The sequence below is a fragment of the Rhynchophorus ferrugineus genome, unplaced genomic scaffold (genome assembly GCF_030347505.1).
Source record: "Rhynchophorus ferrugineus isolate W39M unplaced genomic scaffold, kcgeb_rfMv2 rfM8, whole genome shotgun sequence".
Taxonomy (NCBI): Eukaryota; Metazoa; Arthropoda; class Insecta; order Coleoptera; family Curculionidae; genus Rhynchophorus; species Rhynchophorus ferrugineus.
In genome coordinates, this window is record NW_027472587.1 from 14,900,470 (window position 1) to 14,927,564 (window position 27,095).

The window sequence follows — 27,095 nt, forward strand, 5'->3', positions numbered from 1 at the left end:
TCTTTTATTAAATGAAACGCACCATCGATAACATAAAATAATGTTTAATAGTGTCTGTATATAAACAATAAAAATAAAACAAAACAAAAACCTATACCTAGAACATAATCGGTTTGTTTTTTGTTTGGTTTGTAACGTAGGTTGTAAATCTTTTCAAAAATTTTGGGTATTCCCTTTTATACACAGCCCTCAGTACCGATGCTGGAGCCCAGCCTCCAGGATTAACTGAAATGAAGAAATCACATTATCAGGATTTATTAACTTATTTTTATAATAATAATATAAAAAGCCTTTTTATAGGTATCGGAAAAATTTCGATGATTTGGCGAAAGAACGGTTTAAATTTTATTATCACCATTATATAGTTTAATTGTCAAAATGTTATTAACCAACTCAACCATTTATAGTTATTTATAAAATTTCATTACGATAAAAATACATAGTTTATTAAATATGATTTTTTTATCTTAATATTAAAATAATTACGATGATTTGGTGAAGGAGTAGTATTATTATTATTATCTTGATTATATATAATTCATAGAATTTTTTTTAACAGATAAACATTTTAATTTAAACATGTACTTTTAACAATTTTATCAGGCTTTATGTTGACATTTTTATTATAGATCCTAAGCCGTTTACGACCGAAAATCTTTTTTAGAAAATTAGTAGCAATTATAAATAAAATGTTTACAGTGCCTATCAAATATGGAGTGACATTTCCGTAATGATTTGTTGTTTGTATACATTTATTGGATATCAATTTTCATTATTTTTGCAATAGTTGAAATTAGTTTTAGGCTAAGACTACAATATGTTTTTTAGCATCAATTTCACAAGGAAGTGAATACTATAATGGATGATGGTTACTTACCGACTGAACAATAAGTAATTTTACAAGACACATTATCTCTGGTGATTGGAGTCCCGTCTTTGGGGGGATGAACCCTCGTCTGACATAAAAGGCATACAGTTAAATAGATCCTAACACATTTTCCCGAATTTGCCTAAAAGAAAAGTTTTGTTCTAATTATTGGTGGATTCCAAGACGTCCTATAACTTACGGGATGTGATTCATCTTCAGTCGAATTATTAACAACAGTCCACATATCCGGCCCGTCTCTATCTTGGTCGTTGGGTAATTTCCGCATATGCGACCAAAACACTGCCTCTCGCTGACTGGCTGGCCAGATCCTTTTGTGGGTTTGCAGGAAGAGTAGGGTATCGTCTGATATCGTCTCCAAGACGGTCATGTGTTCCAGGGTCGCTGTAAACAACAGAGCGTTAATAGCAAGTAACGCTATTGATTGGATTTGATGCTTACTCTCCCAGTCGTATCGGTACTTCGGACTGAAGAAATAATGACAGACCTCGTGTCCCGTGATGCCTTTAACAACATGAACGGCTTTCAAGGGATCCACGACCATACCGTCTATTTCTTCCTCACGCCTGTACATTTTCATTTCACCATCCTCGGCGAACAACTGCCAGCCAGTTCCGCATTCTCCTATACCCATTCGAGCCATCGTCACTTGCTGCTTCACCGTCTTATCGATCTACGGAGGAGCTGTTGAGCACTAATAGAAGAGAACGCGTGACATCAACTTACTTCTGCCCATAATCGATGCAATACGGCTGGAGATGTCGGTGGCGGGGTAACGGGAATTTGTCCGGTCTTCAGCCTCTCCCTGAACTCCTGCTCCTCCTCCATTTTATCTAAACCGGACTCTACGGCATCGTAGAACTCATCGTCGGCCAAAACGCTGTGTGGTCCTTCCTAGATTCGAACAAAAATTGCATGTATTGTTTTGTTTCGAGATAAGAAAGATAATGTTTTAACTATTCGTGGTGATACCTCTTTTGTTGTACTAAAAACAGTGATATTTCTTTATGGGATTTTATCGGTGATGATAACAAACGATGACCACTAGCAAATCAAGCTTAGATAAATTATTACCGTGTTTACGGATCAAAATTCGTTCGTGTTTGCCACTCTGGCTGACCTCTTCAGAGTTAAAAATATTTAAGACCATTAACACTTACATGTTATAACGATAAACGATACGGTTGATTATTTTTTGTGTATTATTCAGACGGCAAAAAAACAAATTCGCTTTTATGGCGTGATTTATTTTTTATTTCGAATAATGAGTTTTTGGAATGGCTCTGGAAGCTACTTCAATGATATGACAAAACTTCCCCAAAAACGACTGACACAAGAAAGAGTTTTACGTAATTTGAATGAATATCAAAATCTGAGTTGTATAGAATATAAATTTTAGTTAATCTCTAACAAGTCAATTGAAAAGTCCCCGGCCTACCACAATTAAATACATTTTTTTGACAAAATTAGTTTTTTTATTCAACATAATTCCATACAAACGGTCCAATAACGCTATGTAATAGTCGCTGTTCATGGTCCTTCCTTCTTCAAGGTAGTCAATGAAAATTATTCCATGCGCATCCCAAAATACAGATGCCATAACCTTGCCAGCCGACTGTTGCGTTTTTCCAAGCTTTGGAGCGGCTTCATCATGTGCAGTCTACTCAGATGACTGTCGATTGGGCTTCGGAGTGAAATGATGGAGCCATGTTTCATGCATTGTCACATATCGACGCAAGAACTCGGGTTTATTACGCTTGATCATCTTCAAACACTGCTCCGAATCATCAACTCGTCGTTGTTTTTGGTGAAAAGTGAGCTCGCGCGGCACCCACTTTGTACAGAGCTTTCTCATACCCAAATATTCGTGAATGATATAATGTACACGTTCAGTTGATATCTTTAGAGTGTTTGCTTTTGGGAGTTTTCAATGACGTGTTAATAACTTATTATGAAATATGATAATTGGATTGTTACAGTAGCTGAGAGTATTAGCAGAGGGTGTGATGGGTTTTTATAGATTTCTGGGAACTATAGTCGTTCTAATAAAACAGCCAATGTACGTTATAGATGATGTCGAATATACTGCTGGTAAAAATGTAAAATTCGTTTAGAATTTGGAGCGGATTTTTCCTTTAGTTACAGAGACAGAGTGCTGACTGATGTGTTAGTACAGATTGACAATGTTGTCAAATACCCATAGAATTATTTAAAACATTAGTGATAATACTTAGAGGTTGTAAATCACTGTGCATCGACTTCATTGAATGTTTGTATAAGGCTAAACCGAAGTAATAACTAATGAAGCTAAAAAAAGGAATATTACAAACTTTGAAATAAATGATGTCAAATCAGGGCTGTACGGAGGATACTTCTCAATCTAACCGTAATAACTCTCAAGTGGTATAAGTTACGAAATACACCAATTGGTTTGTTGTAATCGAACACAATTGTTGTCGCTAATCAGCTGAATTGCTATATACTTGTTTGCAAACTAAAGGTAACTAAACTAATTTAAACTTGACATGAATATTTTCGATATCACCACATTGTCATAAATGTACAGTCATCTCGCCCATCCAGTATAGTACCATCTATGTAAAATATACTACATAAAATTAAAAGTTTTTTTAAACATTATAAAAACTTTCTACGGTTTCTGAACTGGTTTCGCATTTTCACTGGATCATTCACATTTCAATGAAAAAAAAAAACGACAAAACCGGCGTTTTCTTGCAACTAATAAGGCATGGAAGGAAAAGTTACTGAAAATCAAGGCAGCTGAGAATGAGCCAGTTTTTTTTAACATACTTACGAGGGGAAACACGTTAATAAAATTTGAAAATAACTTTAGAAAAGCTTACTACTGTCACTCTCTACTTATATTAACTAATATGGAATAAAATAATTTGATAATTTAATATAAATTTGATTAATAAAAAAATAATATTCAGCAACCAGTAATTCTTATGCGTTACACTTGTCAAGTGTCGTGTGCTGTCAAATTTAGAAATAATTAAAGCAATAACAAAAAAAAAGAATGAGAATCACTGCCTTAAACAACTAATGAGGAAACGAAAGAAGTTTTTGAACCTTCTAAAAATATATATGACATAAAAATATATTATGACAAATTTTACTCCAATAAAATACAATTGAAAAACAGAACGTTTATAATTTGTTCACGCACTTAACGTTATGGTTTTCTTATCAAACCCTGGTCAATTTCACATCAAGTGGTCGATTTTTCGCGGCGGACCGACTGACGGCGTCATAGTTTCGACAAAAGTCGATAGCGTCTCGGGCCACATTGAAAATTTTAAAAACGGAATGGCATTACGCTCCGAAAACGCGTCGCATTAGTTAATTAACCATGATCTGGTGATAAGAATCGGTGACAGTATGAGTAATGCAATAAAAGGTATGGAATTCCGCTAGTATATGCGCGTTTTTGTATATAGTAATGACTCCCCTCGTTTCGCGTCAAACAACTAGGGTTATAATTATCCATCATCAAGCAAAAGCGTGTTTTGTTGTATTTATAATTATTTCCTAATATTTACATAATTTTTTGGGTTGAAAACGTATTACTATTTGGTCAAACAACTTTTTACAGTTTGTTTACTATAATATCGAGCCATTTTATCCATTTTTCTGAGTCAATTTTTTTGAAATATTTCAATTCCGAAGAAGAGTGAAAAGTTGAGATACCTCTTTACAAAATTTCTATCATGGCCTGTCATTACTTTCAGAGCCTTGGCAAAGGTTTTTTTTTCGTTAAATTAAAGTAAGTTGAAAAAACATTGGTTTAATTTTCACACCCGTAATATTTAATTTGGACATTTTATTATTTACAGTGTCTATGTATCGCTATTATTAGAAATAAACCATACAAATATCTATTATACTTATGAGCGGACAAATAAGATGACCTAGCAGGCCGTGCAAACAAAAAAACAACTTGATTAAATCAACTATAAAAAAAATAAAACACTGTCTGTGTAAAGTAAAAGTATTGTTATTAAATGTGGCTGCCGTTAAGAACTAGCTGTCAGTTTGAACGATTCGAAAAAAGAGACCCCGGAGCACTTGATCCTTGAACACTGATATAATGAAGCACGTATTACTCGTTTCACAGTCTTACCCTTTTTAAATGTCGGAACTTCATGGCTCTTGTATTATTGTGTTTAACGAAAAACGGGTAAGTTTTTGATTCACTAACGCGACCAGCCCGGCATGCGTACACGTACGACGATGGCAGCAAACGCACCTAACGCCGACTGTCGATTGTTTACATTGGCCGCCTTCGATCTCGATTCCCCGATTGTTATTTGTCGGGTATTCGTCAATTGTAATATTTTTACTACGCTAAGACCGTAATTTTTGGTCTAGAAATACCGATACAGTACTGTTTCGGTGGATCAGTCAAGGCTGCGCGGCCGGTAGCTCCGGTTTATAGACCAGGAGCTCACTGCACCGCTAGTACCGGGACATCACCGGCTTTCCCGCATGTGAATATAGTCTTCGGTTATCTCAGGACTGAAGTGGGCTCTGGGAAATTATTTATTTTTAGCTGTTAAATAATTCCACTGTTACATAATTTTGCAAAAACTGATAATGAAAATGCAAGGCATCGTTCAGTAGTGACTACTTCTGTTGAATCCCAATCGGTATTCGATAGACTTCGATAGTTTCCGCCTGATTTTGATAACTGCAACTAAACTGTCTGTTAAAATTCCATTGGATTTTATACTGAATGAAACCCGAGCTAATTTAAGCAGTTGCAATTTGAAGATCAGATTTATTGACTCATAAAGATTTATACAATATTCAGCAATCAAACCAATTGAATTCCACAGGTATAAAACATAAAAATGACAGTCAAGTAACTTAGACATATATACACTTAAAATAATTGATAGTATCGTAGAAGTACTTAAATTTGAATTCGAGTTTCGAGTGAGATTTTAGGTTAATTTGTGAAATCCAGAATATATATTATACTCTTCAAGTATACGAATAATTTACTAGAACTATAACTTTGGTTTGTTATTGCAGTGTTAATATATTGATGGTGATATATAGAGAAGTTTTTATATAATGAATACAAGATAATTCATTATATTTATATTATTTTCTTCAAATATACATATAATTTTCAACAACCGGCAACGTTGCAAATTACTTGCATTGTTCCTTCTACCTTATACCACAACTCCGCAAACTAAACCACATATCACGGCAGATAACTTAAACCAGGCATATTAAGAATAGCTTCTCGTATAACAGGACAAAAACCGAAGATGACAAAAAAAATTGCAACAACAAAGAACTTATACAGATATATATTCCATTTGATGAAAGTGCAGGTATAGCTGGTCTAGAAATATTATTTGTATTCGATACATCGGTTTAACAAAAAAAGGGGAACCTATATAATTGAGGAATAAATTTTTAGCTGTATATTAGTACATAAATAAATAACTTATTGGAAGACATGTAGTGACAAGGCTGCAGCAATGGTGGAAAAATAAAGGACTCCACAAAAAATACTGCACTTGGACGCAAAAGCTGTCATTACTTTTAGCATAATCGCATTCATAGAATTAAAGAAGGTTCTCGATGAAGCCGTAAAGATCATTAATTACGTGAAAAAGTAGTCTCTTCAAAAAAGTGTACAGAAAAATACGTACACACAGAAATCTGATGTTTTTTAAAACACAAAGTTCTAGTAGACAAAAACATATAAGTAAAGAATAAAAGTTTTCGAAGATATAATTTTTATTTAAATTGATCAGTCACTTATTTCTAAATATTTACAATTTTATCTTAAAAGTTTAGAAACTCGTAAATCAATTTAACCATCGAATTAAACAGAATAACTTATTATAATAATAACTTATTTAAATATAAACTTAAGAGATTCAAACACTACCATCGTAAACTTCGAGTTCTTAAATAGCCATACCAAATGAATACCAATACGCTTAAGCTCCCGGCCTATGGGCCAGACATAACCCTGGGATTGATTGCGAATTAAATTAGAAGCAATCGTTGACTTTGAACGACTCTTAAATAGGGACAGCTACTAAAATATTTTAAGCATGCCTTTTATGTAATCATATTTATATAATAATGCTGCTCTAATAAAGCTAATGAAGAAATATGTACACCGTTCAACGGTGGCTAGATCCCTAACGAACTATGACAGAGACAAGATAATTGTTTTTATGGAGCAATAATCGTAAAGCCATGTATTGTTCATCTTTTTGATATAGAAATAACATTAACCACACGCACGGAAGAAAGTGAATGTAGATACTTACAGGCTGATGTCTTTGTTTTATAGTCCATAGGAATTTCGTTTCAATTATCTTCATTTTTTGTAATTGTACAAAGAATTTAGTAGTAGTAAAAGTATGTATACAGAGGATTTTGAATTGGTTGACAAATATGTCTTATGTGGCAATGTGACAATCTCTATACCAACATAAATTTGAATATTGCAAAATATCTACCGATCAAAAAAAAAAAAATGTCATAACGAATATTAATTTTAAAATCTTTATGGTAATGGCTTACTTAAAAAAATTATTAATTCATGACTTAATCAACATCAACAAACAGAATGAGATTATATTATTATATCTATATACTTAAGATTATCTTAATTAAATATCTGACTGTAAATGAAAAAATTACCTCTAAATCTGGTCCCGGATGCACATTTCTTGATTTTTGCAATTGTTCAAAGTATTTCTGAGCCAGTATTTCACTCTGTCTCCTTCTTTCTTTTTCCCTTTCCAGCCTTTTTCTCCAAGACTCTTCCCTCTGAGCCACCAGCTCTGCACAATGTTCCAATGTATCGATCACTGCGGCGGTAGTTGTTTTAAATGTTATTGCTTCTCCTTTGAAGTCAACAACAGGCACACTTTCTGCAATTCAAGAAAATATGGCTAATTTATGAGATAAACCAGTCAAAAATAAGGTAACATAATACCTTTATCTGGAGATTCATTCTTTGCATCATGACTAACACAATAGTCAAAATATTTTTGCAATGTATCAATCTGTCTGGTCAGAATGTCTTTATACGTTCCAATTTCTGCAAGTTTCTCACGTAAATTCCTAGAACTCCTTTTGAAACTGCTACCAGAGGCTGTGCTTTGGTTATTTGATTGTAAACTGACTGATGAGCCATGGCGTTTCAAGCTGGTCTCTGAACCTGTGCCATAACCAGATTCAATCTACCAACAGTAAGATCATAGAAGTGTCAGTGATTCACGATGACAACAATAACTTACCTTAAACGATTCTAAAGCTTCAAGCCAACTTTGTTTTATCTCAACAGTATCAGCACGTAGATACCAAACACAATCGTTAACTGCTACGTCGAATCTGCATTCATCAAACTCGTGAGGCTAAAAATGTATTTATTTATATTCAATTTTAACAAAAATAAATTTGTTTTATACCTTCACAACAGCCTTGGCTAGAGATAATGCGCCTCTACATCCATATACTGTCTCATGTTTACTTTTATAATAAGATAACGTACCACTTTTTAATACTATATATCGATCTTGCCACCCATGAATATAATTCGTCCATTTACTCAATACACCCGCAAACTCCGTTTGATTTTCAACGTCGGATTCATCACTACTGTGATGATCGTCCGCCATTCTAGATTTTAACCGATACCAATTATACAATTACTCGCCAGTGTCATTAAGTTTAATCGTTTCAGATAACAACACCGTCGAGTTGTTATCAGCCACAAAATACCTTTAAATTATAAATGAAAATTACCTAAATTCTCAAATAAAAGTGTTTATCATGTTTTTTAACCAATCAGACGAACATAGGATTTGACAGAAGAATCGACAAGCGACCTAATGCATAGATGGTTTACGTGGTTAATTTAAAAAATACCGAAAGTATGTGCAATGCTACCGGGAAATAATTCGTAATAAAATTATCACCATATATCCGCAAAACACATAAACAATCCATTGTTTATATTATATGAATATGATCTAAACTATTTATTTATTACTGCTTTTTTATACTTGAATTTTAATTTAAAATTATATTGCTATTCTGTTACAATTGTTCAATTAATTATTGTTTAATACAATTTTTCCCATAATATTTTTGTCTACAACTGTTACTATAATATATATATATCAAAGTGTAGTAATTAGAAATATATTCCTAGAGGAAAGCTGGTTGCAGAATATCATACAAATTTATTATAAAATAAATTGATTTAAATTAATACGAAATTAGAGATATACATACACTGAGGTTAATTGAAATGTTCATCAAAATCTTTATCGGTTAATATCATAAATATTTTATATAATTTAATATATTAATACTATGTAATTATTAGGTATATATTAAAAATATTTTACTATCGCCCCTATAGGCAACTAACAATACTTCGTAACTATGACAACAGACTAACTTTTAAAATACTTCAACCGAATTTTGAAACATCGGCGTTTTATTCATTATAAAAATATGTCTAATCCATCGGTCCAAGAAGAAAAGCCGTCTTCGCAACAGGGTGCTGGTGATCAAGCGCCTATAAGTCAAAATGGTAATCAGGAAAACGCGATCGGGGAAAATGAGAATGCGGTCAAAAGTGATAGTGTTGTTCAGGACCAAAACGCTGGTATCGAAAATCGCGAAGCGAATGAAAACGGTGATCTTGTTGATAAAGACGAGGACGATAAAGCTCCGGAGGAAGAAGAAAAACCGTTTTCGTATATTGCAATGTTAGACGCACCGAGGGCGGCGTTGGAGCCACTAGATCTGACGCTAGATTATCTTAAGCAAATCGCGGACGAATTAGGACTCATCAAGTTGTGTTGGCCGGATTTATCGAACGTGTCCTTTGAAGATCGCACCAATTTTCCCGAGAACTATTTATCGAACAACGAAAAAGAAAAACTTTTGCTTTTATACGCGGAAAACTTAAGAAGACAGTTTTGTTTCAAGTATCCTGACAGGAAACCATTGTTTCTAGCTTGTGATAATGAGTGTGGAATGCAGGTAATGTGTATAAAATATTAAATTAGTAGAGGAAATATATCTATTTAATGTTTTAGAAAATGGTTTGTACAACTATTAGACCAACTACTCTTCCTTACTCTGTCCTGGGATCCTGGGAACAGTGCTCCCTCTTTGTTGCTGATCACTTGAAATATGAACCCTTGGAAATTCCCACGCTTTTCGTGAGTACTCATTTAGACTTATCCTTATAATTAATAAGTGTCATACGGCGACTGTCCATAGATCTGAAAAATTCTGTCCCAAAAACTTATGATGTACTGTGAAGCCTCAACATTTAGTTCTAAGTTTCTACTGATGTTAAGATATATCATAGCTCGGATGTTGCTGGGTGCCCATGTTATGTTTTGTAATATTGCGTCGGGTGTAGGGGTTGGATTCCTGAAACGTTTTGCATTTCTGAATAATACAGGTATCTGTAATTTATAATTAATAAAATTGTTTGTTTTTCAATTCCGCCGTCAGATGGTACTATAGTTATTGTTGGTAATTTTTTTAGAGTTATAAATTTGCGTTTCTTACGCTGATTTCGCGAAGTTTGTCCATAGACGGACCAGTCGTTTTCTGGTTAAAACATCTTCTGAAGGTGGATTTTTTATGTTTGTGTCGATGTTCCACAGATATTTGTTGTCCTCCGTGTGGCCCACGCCTTTAAATTAATTTTTTTAGTATTCGGTTAAGACATTTTTTCTTTTAAGAATCAAACCTGGTTGGCTCCTTTTCTTTCCGTTGACACCCAGTGGGCCTTCGTATGAGAATATGTAGAAGTATGTTGGGCTGTATTTTGATGACTGTCTGACGTACTCGTATATTGGCCGCGCGAACTGGTCATCTGTCACGAACTGAAATATCAAAACCCATTGGAAAAAAATCGATTTATGATATCGGCAAGAACTTGACCAACCTGAGTTAGTCGAGTGGTCGAAAAGGTGATTGGGGCGACGCCGAAATACTTCTTGCGTATGATCGACGCGGCCAGCACCTTCATTAATTTCCGTTTTATGTTCAAACTGTCAGGTACCAGTCGGGTGGCGAAAATATCGTAAGTGGCGATGTAGGGCTTGAGGTACTTTATAACTATGAAAAAAAAAAAGAATTATCTGCGGAACAATTTTGAAGTTTATCTTTGACGTCTGTCAAAAAGACTGACGATGTCCTTACCATAAAACAGTCAATGCAACCTTATCAATATTTATAATGCAACGTTGCCGTACCAAATTTAAGTTTTCGTTAATTTTGACTCTGATAAAACACTAATACTAAGACAAAAATACAATGTAAATAAAATAATGAAACCAAAATAACGTTATAAAATATATTTTATTTTAACATTAACGCACATTTAATGCATATGTATTGAAGAACTACAGTTAATTAAACAGCCACAATAGATTGTAGGTTAGAGTTGTTTTAGTATATTTACATGGACATGTGACAACGGTGTCGGCCAGTACCAAAACAAATCGAATTTTATAGGCCTATTTCTGTCTCTCTTTAACTGAAAATACTTTGAGTTTAAAAGGGATTTTACGTATATAACCGAACGGAATATTTATAAAGTGAATTATGCAATACGCTTGACGATGTTGATGACGTGCATTGGCTGTTTTATTAGAAGAACAATATTTTAGTCTAAACGGTTTTATAAAACACTAATTTTATGAAATGTTATATTGAATTAGTACATATTATGGATGAAGCTTAATACTGTTGCATTAATATAAGAACATCTTTTATTTACTGTAGTGGATTAGGGTGTAGGCGCAACGTTACCATCAATGAAGGGAAGTGCTTCTTGAGAATTGAAACCCACTATCACTGGGATTCGGTTGATGTCGCCATTCCTCAGGGTCTCGTGGCTGTGATTGGTGAATACCGCTCCAGGATGGGGCACCTCGATGGTAGGAGCGAAGGTCAGACCGTCCAGGGGGTTGTGGAGTATGGTTTCCTAGTTGAAAGATCATCCATACAATGTTTCCTTGTTGTCGCTGTTACTTACTCCGAGGTTTGTCGACGTGGACGTCGTCTGCAACGTCCTGTTATCGATTTTTCTCAGCTGGTCAACGAGCACCTTGGAATCGTTGGTTCTGATGTCGAGTATCCGTCCAAGGGCGAAGGCCGATTCTCTAGGCGAACGAGCACGGGACCATTGGTTCAAGCTGGTGCCGCTTTGCATGATAGCCCGATGAAACAGTCCTGCAACACACTCACAACGTCGATTCATTGATCTTGCTGGCTCCTATCCTGAAACTAACCTTTGGCTAGCGTGCTTTGAACCAGTATAGAAACGCAGGCGGCTCCGGCGCTTTCTCCGAACAAGGTGACGCTTTCCGGGTCTCCGCCAAACTGTACGATGTTGTCTTTGATCCATTTCAGAGCCAGAATCTGGTCTTTCAAACCCCAGTTGCCGGGAGCCGCATAATCTCCGGTGCTGAGGAAGCCTGAAGCCTCAGATATATTAAGTCGTGTCGTATGGTATGTTATAGAGGCGTACCAAAGACTCCTACACGATAATTAAAGGTAACCACCAGAACTTTATCATCTATGAGATAGTCGGGACTGAAATTCTCGATGGTGGAGGCGCCGTTGGCGAAGGCGCCACCATATATCCATACCATGACGGGCAGTAATGTGTCAGTGGTATTTTCGCTAGTTGCATTGGGTAGCTAAGAAATGTAGTTAGTTTATTTAGTGTTATGAGTACATTTTGCATTTATTCAAGTCAAAGTTATGATATCAGATCCCAGTGATTCCCATCCAGAATTAAGTAGTTCTAAAAACGGTCAAATGGCTCACCATCGCGAACATATCTCAAAAAAACTACCAGTTAGAGTTGCATATAGTTTAGCCGACAAATGTACAGGTCTACGAAACATCTCCGTGTTCTATGAAGTATCGCTGTCATGATGTCTCTGAAGAGCCAGTTCAAACGCTATGCAAAATTTGACCTGATAAAACATACATATTCTTTGAAACATTTTTGCATTATAACTCTGTACATATTTATCCAATACACAGATTCTAATTGAGTCATAATGGACCTTAATAATAAAAATTCCATACAATTATGAAGATGGATTTTAGAGTTTTCATGTATTTTTATTTTCAATCTTAAGTGCTCTAGATCGGTGACCCCTATTTTCGTCCAAGCTTTATCGCCACTAAAATGTAGGCAGGGAAAACTACAACGCATTTTTTTTTCTTACATCCAAAAATCCATTCATTTTTTAAATAAATGACTCTAATGTAAATGTCTAAATTTACGGGTGTATTTTTTTGCACTACTTGCACCAGATTTCCCAATAATAATATCTTTCTTCATTAGGATATCTGACATGAAGAGGTTGAATAATGCTGGGGCATGTTATTCTACGCAGGGTAAACGTTACATGCGTGGATTTTGTTTCATTGGCTTTAAAGCGCCATGTCTTCAACCATAATTGTATTTGCTCCAGGTGGGTTTTTAGGTTTATTGATCCTGTGACTGGATTTTCATGGGATGCTAAGATTGCTGTGTCGTCTGCGTATGTTGCCACAGTAGTTATTTTTGTGGTGGGCAGATCGGCCGTATACAGAAGATACAGTACTGGACCCAGTACACCACTTTACGGAACTCCTGAATATATGGGATTTAATTCGATATGTTCATCGTCTTGATTTACAATAAAATGTCTATGAGTGAAATACGATTTTAGTAACTGATAGTCCGGATGAGGGAAAAGTTTCTTTAGTTTAACCTGCAAACCCGTATGCCATACTTTGTCAAAAGCCTGAGATATATCTAGAAAAGCAGCCGTACAATATCTTCTGGCATTCAGGTCAGTGTTTATTTTGTTTACAAGTCTATGCACTTGTTCTATAGTCCCATGCTTATTGCAGAAGCCAAGCTGATGTTCTGGAACAATTTTTCTTCTTTTTATTATTCCTCGAAAACTTTCGAGATTATCGGTAATAAACTTATAGGTCGGTAGGAGGTCACATCTTCTGGTATTTTTCCTGGTTTAAGAATCATTAATATTTTAGCTACTGTCCAGTTACTAGGGAAGTAATTAATTCGTAGCATAGCATTAAATATAAATGTTAATAGTTTTATACCCTTTTCTGATAGTGCTTTTAAAATTTTACCAGTAATTAAGTCATAACCAGGAGATTTTTTAATATTAATCTCTCTCATTATTGTATGTTTAACTTTTTTGATCGTTAATTTCTCGTGCAGTAAGTCCATTTGAAATGGCGAATCCAGAAAGCTGGTAATTTTATTTTCCTCATCTTTATGTAGCTGAGACTGAAAAGACTGAGACTCTTTATTGCTTCTAGCTCAATTATTTTCGTTTGTTTTAATAGGGTGGGTTATGCTGCTGGGATCTCCTAAGCTTTTTTGTTGCTTTCCACAACGAATAGTCTGTAGCCTCAGTTGGTGTCAAGTTTTCTAGGTATTCTTGAATGCCTTGGTTTTGTTCATTTTGGATTAGTTCTTTCAGCTCTTTTGTTGCCCTTTTAAATTTTCTTTTATTCTCTTTAATACATGATATATGAGTATTTTTTCTTGGAAATGTTTCACTGTTAGGAGTCGCGGAATATGCTGCCTCCTGTATATTTGAAGTTAATTTCTGCGGCCAATCTAGTGGCCTGATGTGTACATGAATGTTTGACTCAGAGCACGATCGTGTGGCCCATATAAATAATAGTGGTAGCGTGAGTCGTTAACCTACCGACGGTAGATTATTCCACTGGTTTAAACAACAATTCGCGAATTTGATTTTTTGGGTAATAGAAAATATGTTAGTGTTATAGTGTTATAATTATTTTTTGGGAAATTTTTAAGTTTTTTTTGGAGCAGTGCAGCGATTATACAGCAGCCGCCACTGTCAGATCAGAATCAAAATAAATTATTTAATAACAATAATACTACTTTATAGAAACAAAACGTTTACAAATTCAAATAACTAAAATTTCTTGATCCAAATAAATGTTGATTTATTGTCAAAATGCGTAAATACCGTTTTATACTAGATATATATGTGCATCTTTTCTTTGGGACTTATTTTCATCTTTTACTTTACCAGACAGAACTGTTGAATTTGGGGTTCCACATACCCCCGCCCACGTGGCAATAGTGGAATTATTGGCCTCGTTTGAAACGATAGTATTCTTTTTGTGAGGTTATGTTGAAATTAGTGTTAATTTAAACAATTAATCCTTTTAGCCATAGTACTCGTAAATCAAAAATGTGCTCTAAAATTAATTCTAATATGCTCTAAGAAAACAATACATATCCCATCCTATATCCTATAATATCAAACATAAACTTGTTGGTTACCTTTGGCGTGAATACGTTGATGTTCAAGCAGTCCTCAGATCCAGAAGTGGAAATGAACTGGATACAACGCTTGCCGTCTGTTTTGGTCGATAAAATATCATTCCAGCTTTCGGCAGGAAGAGGTTCCTGTAAAATAATTTCATAAATAACACCGGTCTACAACATTTGCGTGCATAGGGCACTTGTACCTACTTTTTGTTGCTTTTATAATTAGAAATAAGAATTAGACCAAAAAATGGTTCTTCATTTAATTGTATGTCTGAAAAAATGCTAAAAACCAACTCAATACCTAAAATTTGTACATAATTTTTTATTATTATTTAATTATTACATTGTTACTAGTCGTTTCCGACTAACCTACACTTTGTCCTTATGACAACTTAAATCTAGGTATATAACTAGGAGGACCCATCGGCCCTATCTATACGACAGCTATAATCGCAGTATCATCAGCAAATGTAGCCACCATAATGTTCTCCGTTTGTGGGATATCACAAGTGTAGAGTAGATAAAACATTGGTCCCAGTACACTTCCTTGTGGTATACCTGCTTTAGCTTCTTTTATTGTAGAGTAAGCTTCTTCTTGTTTGACTCTAAGCATTCTCATTCTTGTAGTAATGTACGATTTTAATAGTTCGGTGGTTGTTTTGGTTGTTTTTGTGTGTTTGTTTTGGCCTTCATACCAAACCTTATTGAAGGCTTGTGCTACATCTAAAAAAATAGCTGAGCGTACTTTTTTACATTCGTAGGCTTTTTGAATAACATCTGTTATTCTGTGGACCTGGTCAATTGTTGAATGCTTGTTAATAAACCCAAACTGGTGTGTTGGTATTAGGTTTTTTCTTTCTATGATCGGTTTTATTCTTTTCAACAGGAGTTTTTCAAAAGCCTTAGATATTCCTCGCAGCAGTGATATAGGTCTATAGGCTTTTATTTCGTTTGGTGACTTCCCAGGTTTTGGGCTCATTATAATTTCCGCCATCTTCCAAATACCTGGGACATGTTTTAATCTAAATGTTGTTGTATTGATCAATTTGGTGAGTTTTATAATTCCCTTTCTTCCTCATCACCACATTTCAATGTTGTCGCATCAGTTTTGACTTTTGGCTACTATATTTGCCAGCTTATAACCTTTAATTAATATTATCATTAACGTTTTGAAGAATTCTGCAGACGTTTTTCAACATGAGCCACTAGTACCAATCCAAATCGAATTTTATGTAGGTATTAGAGACTGGTGAATAAAACGGTCCACTTAGGTCATCAAAATTTATAACGTCGACATGTGGATTACTAGGTTTTTTTGGTTTAAAACGCCTAATTAATATCAATAGTATTTTAAAGAATTTTACGGACATTTGGCAACCACCCAAATTGCAACCAGACAGCATTCTATTACTTTTTGACAAAGGTAAAATGAGAAGGAAAAATCCACTCCTAGTGTAAAACGAATTTTATATTTTTACAAACTGCAATGTAACTTTACAAATTAAATTAGTTAAGTATTAAAGGTGTAGTACAAATATAAAAAGTGCATTATATATTTTAATGTATTTTGTAAATATTACATTGAACTCGTCGAACGTCATTACACAAACAAGAAATATATGATAAAATAGATAGTTTTCAACAAAAGTTGCAAAATTATTTTGTAGAAATGAAAAGTTTTTCATTCATATTAAATGAGAAGGATATAATATATATATATATATATATATATATATATATATATATATATATATATATATATATATATATATATATATATATTTAATGTTAAATAATAGATATTCAATATATATTTTCATTTAAAACTATATTATTTAGGTAATATATATTTTTATATCTATAATAACATAGAAAATTGCCAGATATCTATTTTTTATGTGTTTTGAAAATGTTTGGTTTCACCTAATTGACTTATAAAGTTCAAAAAGGGTTATTATGAATGTGTACCCGCCAATGGCTAATTAGTATTTTATTATCTACTGTAAAGTAAATTTTATACGTTTTTTATATTGCTACCTGTAATAAATGGAGCTATACTGCCTTGTTAATTGCAAACCTATTTGCATTGTATGCCTAAGAGATAAATTTCAAAAAAATAACATAAAATAATGCCTGGTAATAACAATAGTAACCCTATTAGTATGATGGGATAATGAATTTATTGTTTCTGCGAACAGGGACAGTAATCAACCACGGACATCAAAAATGGAGTTAAAGTCAACCAGTTAACCAATTATATTTTTCAAAGAATATCGACATTTTTTTTTCAATATATTGATATTTTTTAAATATATCGAAATATCTAGTGTTGGGAACTATCGACTGAAATCGACTATCGACTTTCAGTCAGTCGCTATTTTTGGTTCGACTGATTTTACTACTTTTTACCAGTGACTGTTTCAATCGCTATTTTCGGTTCCACTGATATTGTCACTATTTACTATCTACAATTTCAGTCGTGTACTTTTAGTTATTATTTTTAGTTCTACTAGTTTCATTCGACTAATTTTTAACGTTCTGGCGTTATCGTTCTACCCGCGACTTTGACAAAAATGTACCCAATTTATGCTTACATAGATTTATATGTAATATATATAATTTTATAATTTTTTTGGTAGTTTGATTGTAAGTTACAATATATTGTATATTAATATAGCAGTATTTTGGAACGATATTTTTCAAGATTGTTAATGTAATAGGGTAAAAAGATTAAAATTGTGAATGATAAATAGTAAAATACTTTTAACTGTTTTTATGACAATAATAGGTAATATTTCGATTATTCTCTTGATTTTTATTAAAATATATTTCCGTTCATTAATAAATAAAGCATTTACTTTATTTAAAAAAGCTCTAGTAGTTGTTGTGCGATCATTTTTAATTATGTCATGAATTAGTTTTTTTCCGTTCTTTCCTCTCTCACAATTTATACAGGAAAGGGTTCGTACATCTTCGTCTGACATCACGAATTTAATAAAACAGTCGAACCGTGCATTTGACTGAAAATAGTAATTAGTATGGACGATTGAATTACCATAGAAATTACTATTTTCAGTGGCTAGTTTTTTAACTATCGAGTGTTTTGACTGTTTTACGACTATCGACTGTTTCGACTGTTTTCAGTCGATAGTTCCCAACGCTAATAGTATCGATATTTTTCTAGGTGGCCGACAGCCCTAGGCTAGATTCCAGTTTATATAACCAACACCTGACAATTTTTAACGTGTATTTTATTCAAATCATACATGTTATATATAATTTTCCACTATACTAAATCAATGTTTTCCATGTTGCGGACTCTCGTTTCGCGCTAATTTCTGACATATATCGCATGTCCTTAAAGCTGTATCTACTCTATACTGCTGACGTCGGAACAACAAAAGAAACAGCACTTGGAATACTTGTCGACGATAAAGTTATAATGACAAAAGATGTATCTTTGTCTAAGGCCGTAGGAAAAGTACAAGCAGTGGCCAATAAGATCTCTAGAGGGCCTAGATACACAGGAAAACACAGCTTAATAGCCTCAAATCTGTCCATGTTAATTTTGCGTAGCGGCGAAATGACAAAAATCTAATTATATTACCTAACGGATTCCTAAAGCAGAATCAGCTAAATATCTTGGAATACATATCAATAGTAGGCTAAATTAGAAAGAGCATGTTAGATAAAAAGCAGAGCAGAATAGACTCAAGCTCAAGCAACTAAAGTACTGGTCAGTCAGTAGGTACTCTTAACTGTCATGTCAATTTCATAGCAGATACATTGTATACTAAAAATAAATCTTTAGGTATATATTTAATATTAATATTAACAAGAATGAAATTTAGTTTGTGTTATCGTAATGCGAGTTCATAAACAATATTTTTGGTTATATCTGAATAAAATTAAGATTGAACTAAGCATATCTAAGATGTAATATATAACTATAGATTCTGAGCAAGTATATCTGTACTATAAGCTCGAAAATGTTATATGTAAATTCAAAACTGTTTATTAACTGTTATTAATTAACAAGAGAGAAAAAACTTATGTCAATTTCATGACATAGCTGGCTACTGTTGCGACGGCCGCGGGTTCGAATCCTGCTGGGGCATGGTCGTAAATTTATGTTTGTGATTGTTTAAAATTTGTGAATGTTCTAGGCAAGAGTGTAAAATCCGACAAGGAAAATGATCCCAGTCGCGCCAGTAACCAGGCTGGGTAAGACCGGATGTCTTCTGGGATGATTTATAAAGTTGTTCTAAAGTCACTCGCCAGTCGGTAGGTTTAATGCCGAGGATCGTGGTTCGGAGCCCACGTTAAACTTTAGACCCAGTCCAGATAAACCCATAGTTGGTAAAAGGAGACTTTAAAATATATATAAAAAATTTTCATGACATATATATTGTATACCAAAAAAAAAGGTTAGATATATATTTAAACTTCTTAATATTGACAGGAATTAAATTTAGTTTTTCTTGTGATAATGTAACTTGATAAACAATATTTTTAGTTAATACCTGAATATAATTAAGATTGTCCTAAGAATATCTAATGTAAGATGTAATTAATAAAAAAGAATGGTCCATAAAGGCGAAAAATACTACTCACGTGAAAACGTAAATTTCCTATCGGAGGCTGACCGTAAGGGATTCCTAGAAATCCGTAATAAACCTTTTTGTTATCCACCGTCGTCAGCGCTCGCCCTTGGATTTTCCCAGTTGATATTTCCACAATGGGTTCCAATTCCTGGCTGCTTGTGGAGGTGGCAACGTCGAACTCTGTCGAAGCCGAATTCTTATTTACCAGGAATAGGACAACGATGAGAAGCGCATGCTGTTTACCGCGTTTATTACTCATTTTATCGAACCGTTGGGTACTATGCGTCGACGGTTCTTTTATATATTTTTAATTTTATGGAAAATGGGGGTGATATCGGTTATCGATTAGCGAACGGGTTTTATGTAGAACAGAATCGATTAAAACTGCATTTGTTTTAATCGCTTTGTTCTATTTATGATTAGGATTCATGCACGACGCATATTCATGATTTTTGATGCTGTTTATCCGTTTATATCTGTATTCTTTTATATATGCTTATTATTCTTCACTTTTTTCAATTTGTGTCATTTCGTCGAAGTGTGTATAAACATTTTCTTTCGACTTCAAATGTTTGAATTCGTTTCGTATGTTTTATTTTTGACGTCAGTTTAAAGAAATTTATCACGTTAGACAAAAAGCAAAACACATTAGAACCAAAATAACTGTACACAACTGTACTGGTTAGTCGGAAGATACTCTCAACTTGATCTAAAATCAAAGAGGTTGATCTATAATACAATTATAAAACCAATTTGGACCTATGGGGTGCAAATATGGGGTTGCACTAAAAATTCAAATCAACTAGTCATACAACGCTGTCAAAATAAGGTTCTTCGATTGGTTACCAATTCCTATCGCTATGTAACCAATGAAGAACTGCACGGTGACCTGGAAATTAAATGGATTTGCGAAGTTATCCAAGATTTCGCCTTGAAACACGAAAGAAGATTACTAAATCATACTAACGTGGAAGCAATACAACTGCTGGACAGCGCGCAGGATGTCAGGAGATTGAAACGAACAAAACCATGCGAACTTATATAAAGTGTATACATTTAGTGGAAACTATAACTATAAATTAATAATTAATAAATAATTATAATTTTATAACTGGTGTATTTTCTCGCACTCGTCTTGCTTGTTAATTAATCCAAGTACATAGGAAACGTAGTAATAAATTAATTATCAATTAAGATTGTACTAAGCCTATCTAATAAAGATGTTATAAAAAAAAGTTTGAAGAAAAGGGCGGCTGAAGGTCATCGAATGCTGTATGAAGCGTATGCGGACAATTCTCCATGAATTTCAACATGTGAATATTAATTTCGGCGTTTTAAAAGTGGCTAAAAGATTTGAATATTTTCATTTTACGATATATGTTTGAAAACATCGATATTTTTTAAATATTCAATTTTGTTATGTATATTTTTACGCAATTTTTTGTTTTATAAAATTATTTATTAATATATTTTATATTTCTATTCCATATAACTAATATTTTTCGAGAGCTTTTGGTTTCTGTCCCTTATATAAATATAGTAAAGAATAAACATTTCATAGATCATATTTATTGACGTCTAAGAAGTCCATTGTTACAATGAAGTGATTATTACGTAATATATTTACGAGGTAAAATAATAAATATAGGTAATAAATTAAAAATACTAACAATTTATTATTTTTTAATAGAAGTTTATATTTATTATTTATTTCGGTCGTTAGGTTGACTATTTTTACAAGTGGTATCAAGTGTTTCCGTTTATCCATTTCCATCGTAGGTAATAAAACCCATACACAGGTAAGAAGGTTGGTTTGTAACGTTTGTCGGTTTATGACCTCTATTATCGTTATTGCTTTAAAACATTTTGCGGACATTTAGTAATGGGTCCAGTAGTATCAACCCAAATCAAACATACTTGTATAAGTAAAAATTGCGTATCCTTTTTCGTTTTCCTTGAATGTTTTGGGTAGTTTCGGTTTATGATTATCATTATTTAATTCTGCTACAGTATTTTGCTTTTCATAGTTTGCTTTATATTTTTTTAAATATTGTTGACTGTTTCGATCTTACCTTTATCTTGTAACGACTTTTGTTGGTCATTTGTTATTGGGGGTAATCTAGTGTTAATGGTAATAATTAACATAATATTATTAAGGTGTGATGTTCAAAACTTATTAACTTAAACTTACATTCTACACTTACCCGTGTTATTCCATTTTTTAAAAGCAATGTATGTTAAACCACCAAGAATAACCCAACAATTTAATTATTATTACTATAGAATCATTAATGTAAGACAAAATATAAGTATTCTAAATTTTGTTGTTGTTTTGACTTGATCGACTGTACCGATGGACTCGAAAAGAATGTACCGCCATTCGAAGAGGAAGGCAATATAGTTTATTCTCTTCTATGGTTCTCTATGCAGATATAGTGCGCATGTGGCAAATCCGGAGATATTTGTTAAGCAATATATCCACTGTTTTGAAGAATTTTGCATACGTTTGACAACCGGACGACTTCTGCGGGCTAATTCGGTTACATGTTCGAACGTAATATATCAGACAGCACTGTGTCTTTTTTTAAATAGAATAAAATGGGAAGGAAAACATTGTCTGATTCTAAAACGAATTCGTACATTGCGGCAGGCAACACTTTTTGATGACGAATGTTCAAAATTTCTTTGGATAGACTATATTTACTTATTATTTCAAATTAATGTAACAATTCAAATGTAGTTATTTCTCCAATAAAGATTGGCTCACAAAACACATTGCTTAAAAAAATAGATAAGCTTAAAAATATATTTTATTTAAATATATGTAAAATTTATATTACAATTATATCAAAGGAAAATTCGTAGAATTTTCTATGTTTAATGACAATATATTGTACTAATAATACATTAAAACGTAATATAACAGATTTTTAACACAAAACTTATACTTTTAAATATACAAAATTTAATAAACTATAGAATATGTAACTTTTTATATTATTTTCTTTGCCAAATATTTATTGTTAGTATATAGTTGTACATCATCAATATAAGCTGTGTTATATTTAGATATTACAATAAAAAATGTTTCATTTTTGCCTTTTGCTATTCTGTTCACTTTTCTCATCCACCAAAACAAACAACACCTATCTATTATCTTTCTAATTATACCCCGTTCAGAATTATCAAAACAGCTGATCGTTGAGCGATTTAAAAGATTGGACAGACTGCTTTTAAAGTTTTGTGCATAATCTGGGAATTAAACAGAATAGTCAAGATATCATTTACCAACAAAGTAAAAAAGTCTCTGGCTTTGTCAAATTACATCTACCATACTGCCGGGCTTTACTAACTTCACTGTTCAATTCACGTTTCCTAACATATTTGGATCAATGTTCTTCGGATTGTAGTTATCCTGTGTTACAAACCCTTTTGCTCTAATTTAACACCTCACAAGAGAATCCTATCAATTTTTCATTATTTATTGCTAAAAGTAATTTCTGACATAAAGCAGGATCCCGAGAAAAGCTGGGTATTCTATTTGAAGTGGTACTACATCCAGGGACACAACACCTGAGATGTCTTAAGATTTAAACACATCATTTTAACTACAAAAGAACCATAATAACACAGTTAACAAAATAAGAATATTTAACACGTAAGTTCATAAATTTTTTTTAAAAAGTTTGATTTGTCAGCAATGAAAGAGACACTTTCAACAAGAGCTTTGTCGAAAAAATTAAACCGAACTTTTTTGTATATAATTCAAATTGTTTTTATAGGAAGCATAGAATTAGCAAAAATGTCCAAAATATCCAGTAACTTTTTGATTATTTCTGCCAAATATAAGCATACTTACACTACGCCTTCTTATTTTTTAGAATAGGCTTCTGAAAGCAGAAAGCTGAACTGAAACAATGAAACAGAGAACTGAAACACTGTATCGCATGTACCCATTTAAGATACCCTTCTAAATTCTCAATATTTTTGTGGATTGACTGTTTTTGTGAGGTTGCGACGCATCATCTCTCTCCCCCCCTGCCTCTACGGACATTAAGCCTAATAAAAAGACCGAACGTGATCTGTATACAAACGACAACCTGTTGAAACGTTTTATTTAACATCACTCCCCACTCTACGTACTACATATTACTCGAAACACCGAGCCGAACTCTCTCGCACACACCCGCAGAAACATACACACACACACATATATTTCGCCCTCTCCGTCCCCCGTCTACCGCGGCCCGCTCTCCCGTCCTCGTTCCTCCCTCATTCATTCATTCATAAATGCAGTCTCTGGAATTTATATCCCTTCCCATTCATCTCGACTTTCCGACTTTTAATAAAAACTTTGCCTTGCCCTAGGTCGGAAGCATCGTGTAGCGGATTCCGTTTCAAAGTCGCCCACCACCACGGTCGAAATCGAACTGCTCTCGGCCGTTCGTTATCCGCTTGCATCGTACAGATGGCGTGTGTTTCGGGTTCTTTTTTATCTGGGAACGATAGGCATGATGACTAATTGTTCTTGGACAGAACGTTTTCATTTCAATCATTACGAATATCAAAGGATATATATGCCGTCATCTAAATTTATGACGTCAAAAAGTCGCGGTGTTGCCGCATCAACTTTGAGTTTTAGTACATTTTAGTCTTGACATGTAACCAAATTCTTATATAATTGTTTTTTATAACATCTTTATTAGATACGCTTACTACAATCTTAATTTACAATTAATTTATTACTACTTTTCCTATGTACTTGGATTAATTCACAAGCAAGACGGGTGCGAGAAAATATATCAGTATGTATTCCTCAATTATAAAATTGTAATTATTTATTAATTATTAACTTATAGCTATAGTTTACACTAAATGTATACACTTTATATAAGTTCGTATGGTTTTGTTCGCTTCAATCTCCTGACATCCTGCGCGCTGTCCAGCAGTTGTATTGCTTCCACGTTAGTATGATTTAGTAATCTTCTTTCGTTTTTCAAGGCAAAATCTTGGATAACTTCGCAAAACCTTGTGATTTCCAGGTCATGGTGCAGTTCTTCGTTGGTTACATAGCGATAGGAATTGGTAATCAATCGAAGAACGTTATTTTGACAGCGTTGTATGACTAGTTGATTTGAATTTTTAATGCAACCCCATATTTGCATTCCACAGGTCCAAATTGGCTTTATAATTGTATTATAGATCAACCTCTTTGATTTTAGATCAAGTTGAGAGTATCTTCCGACTAACCAGTATAGTTGTTTTATTTTGGTTCTAATGTGTTTTGCTTTTTGTCTAACGTGATACTCTAATATAAATAATTTTTTTTTTAAATTTATTTATTACTTAAACTGGTTCAACCATTAATTTCCTGCTAACAATTATTATTACAATTTACAGGTTATAGCTTTATATTCAGCGACATTCGAACAATCAATAGTTACACCTTATATCCCTTCACTCACGTACTATCATACAAGTTCCCAGGGTTTAGTCTGTGAACACATTGTCGTCCATGCAGTAGTAGAAGCGTTCTGGATTTTCATGGTGGTGTAGCCTGTACAGATAGAGTACACAGAGTTAAATAATTTATCTTACTTGATTTTATTGTACGCATTTAAAAAATTAATCTTTACACCATCTAAATCCTATGCCCCGTAAGAGTATATGAGGAGATGCCTTATATCCCTCCAAAAGCTGTATGTCTCTAACTCTTTTATGTATAGTTTCCAGACTAACAATTTTCTCTGAAATAATTTTATGAAATTATGTTTATATCGATAAAATAGTTTGTGTACTCACTGTTCTTATATATTTCGTATATTTGATCTCGAATAGAGCCAATATCAAGATCGTCAACCACTTTGTATGTAGACGGGTTTTCTTGGTTGAATCTAACATATTGTTCTTCATTTTGTAGGCGATGTTACTCACAGTACCCACACTAATATTCAGCGCAGCTGCAATACGCTAAAAACTTTTTCAATAAAATTTCAGCAACTTATAATATTTAATATCATCAATATTTACCTCTGTAACGGAATTTACGGGCAAAAGGGGGCCTACATTATGACGCAATCAGTTTGTGACCCTGACTATCTATTGCTTTCGCAATTTTCAAACAAAGTAATACTAATATGATATACTACGCAGCGATATGATAAAAACTTAATAATATGATAACAGGTCAATTGAAAAGTCCCCGGCCTACCATAGTAAATAAATTTTTTTGCCAAAATTGGTTTTTTTATTCAAAATAAATCCCTTCAAGGGTGATACATCGATTATAGCGACCCTCCAACTTTCGATTCCATTTTTGTGGTACGATTTGTCCTTTGTTTCAAAATAGACCTCAGCTTCGGCGATTACCTCTTCATTCGACGAAAATTTCTTCTCAGCGAGCACTCTTTTGAGATTGGCGAACAGGAAGTAGTCATTGGGGACCAGATCTGGAGAATACGACGGATGAGGAAGCGATTCGAAGCCCAATTCATGGATTTTGCCATCGTTTTCACTGACTTGTGACTCGGTGCATTATCTTGGTGAAGTAGCACTACTCTTTTTTTTTCAAATGCGGTCGTTTTTCAGCGATTTCGTCTTTCAAACGGTCTAATAATTCTATGTAATAGTCGCTGTTGATGATCCTTTCTTTTTTAAGGTAGTCAATGAAAATTATTCCATGCGCATCTCAAAATACAGACGCCATAACCTTGCCAGCCGATCGTTGCGTTTTCACGTGCTTTGGAACGGGTTCATCATGTGCAGTCCACCCGGATGACTGTCGATTGGACTTCGGAGTGAAATAATGGAGTCATGTTTCATCCATTGTCACATATCGACGCAAAAACTCGGGTTACGCTTGATTATCTTCAAACACTGTTCCGAATCATCAAATCGTTGTTGTTTTTGGTCAAAAGTGAGCTCGCGCGGCACCCCCTTACACAGAGTTTTCTCATACCCAAATATTCGTGAATGATATAATGTACACGTTCAGTTGATATCTTTAGAGTGTCTGCTATTTCATTAAATTTCAATTTACGGCCATTCCAAATCATTTTGTGGATTTTTAAAATGTTTTCGTCGGTAAAAATCTCTTTTGGGCGTCCACTGCGTTCACCGACTTCGGTGCTCATTTCATTACGTACAAACTTCGCATACCAATCCTTGATGATTGATTTTCCTGGGGCAGTATCCGGAAATTCGTCAGCCGTCAAGC

The 27,095-nt window shown here is 33.7% G+C and overlaps 3 protein-coding genes across 3 annotated transcripts in view; 1 reads left to right on the plus strand and 2 right to left on the minus strand.

Annotated features, from left to right (window-relative positions):
- Positions 1 to 26: 26 nt before the first annotated feature.
- Positions 27 to 8,789, minus strand: cert (ceramide transfer protein). The gene is made up of 9 exons (XM_076411683.1): positions 8,362 to 8,789; positions 8,191 to 8,307; positions 7,887 to 8,133; positions 7,589 to 7,821; positions 1,613 to 1,780; positions 1,328 to 1,559; positions 1,068 to 1,270; positions 878 to 1,010; positions 27 to 225 (listed from the first exon to the last, which is right to left on the minus strand). Exons 1-9 carry the CDS (start codon positions 8,569 to 8,571, stop codon positions 98 to 100), a joined length of 1,671 nt encoding a protein of 556 aa, XP_076267798.1. The 5' UTR covers positions 8,572 to 8,789; the 3' UTR covers positions 27 to 97.
- A 571-nt stretch (positions 8,790 to 9,360) lies between these two features.
- lobo (coiled-coil domain-containing protein lost boys) overlaps positions 9,361 to 27,095 on the plus strand; it is a 170,050-nt gene continuing 152,315 nt past the window's right edge. Inside the window, exons 1-2 of the mRNA XM_076411688.1 lie at positions 9,361 to 9,949; positions 10,006 to 10,131. Of these exons, the coding sequence (XP_076267803.1) occupies positions 9,416 to 9,949; positions 10,006 to 10,131 (660 nt within the window). The 5' untranslated portion in view covers positions 9,361 to 9,415. The remainder of the gene's footprint in view (positions 9,950 to 10,005; positions 10,132 to 27,095) is intronic.
- LOC143201039 (esterase FE4) lies at positions 9,972 to 22,024 on the minus strand. The gene is made up of 11 exons (XM_076411885.1): positions 21,952 to 22,024; positions 19,890 to 20,059; positions 15,288 to 15,413; positions 12,462 to 12,633; positions 12,223 to 12,408; positions 11,967 to 12,163; positions 11,741 to 11,915; positions 10,872 to 11,044; positions 10,674 to 10,809; positions 10,490 to 10,616; positions 9,972 to 10,348 (listed from the first exon to the last, which is right to left on the minus strand). Exons 1-11 carry the CDS (start codon positions 22,022 to 22,024, stop codon positions 10,162 to 10,164), a joined length of 1,722 nt encoding a protein of 573 aa, XP_076268000.1. The 3' UTR covers positions 9,972 to 10,161.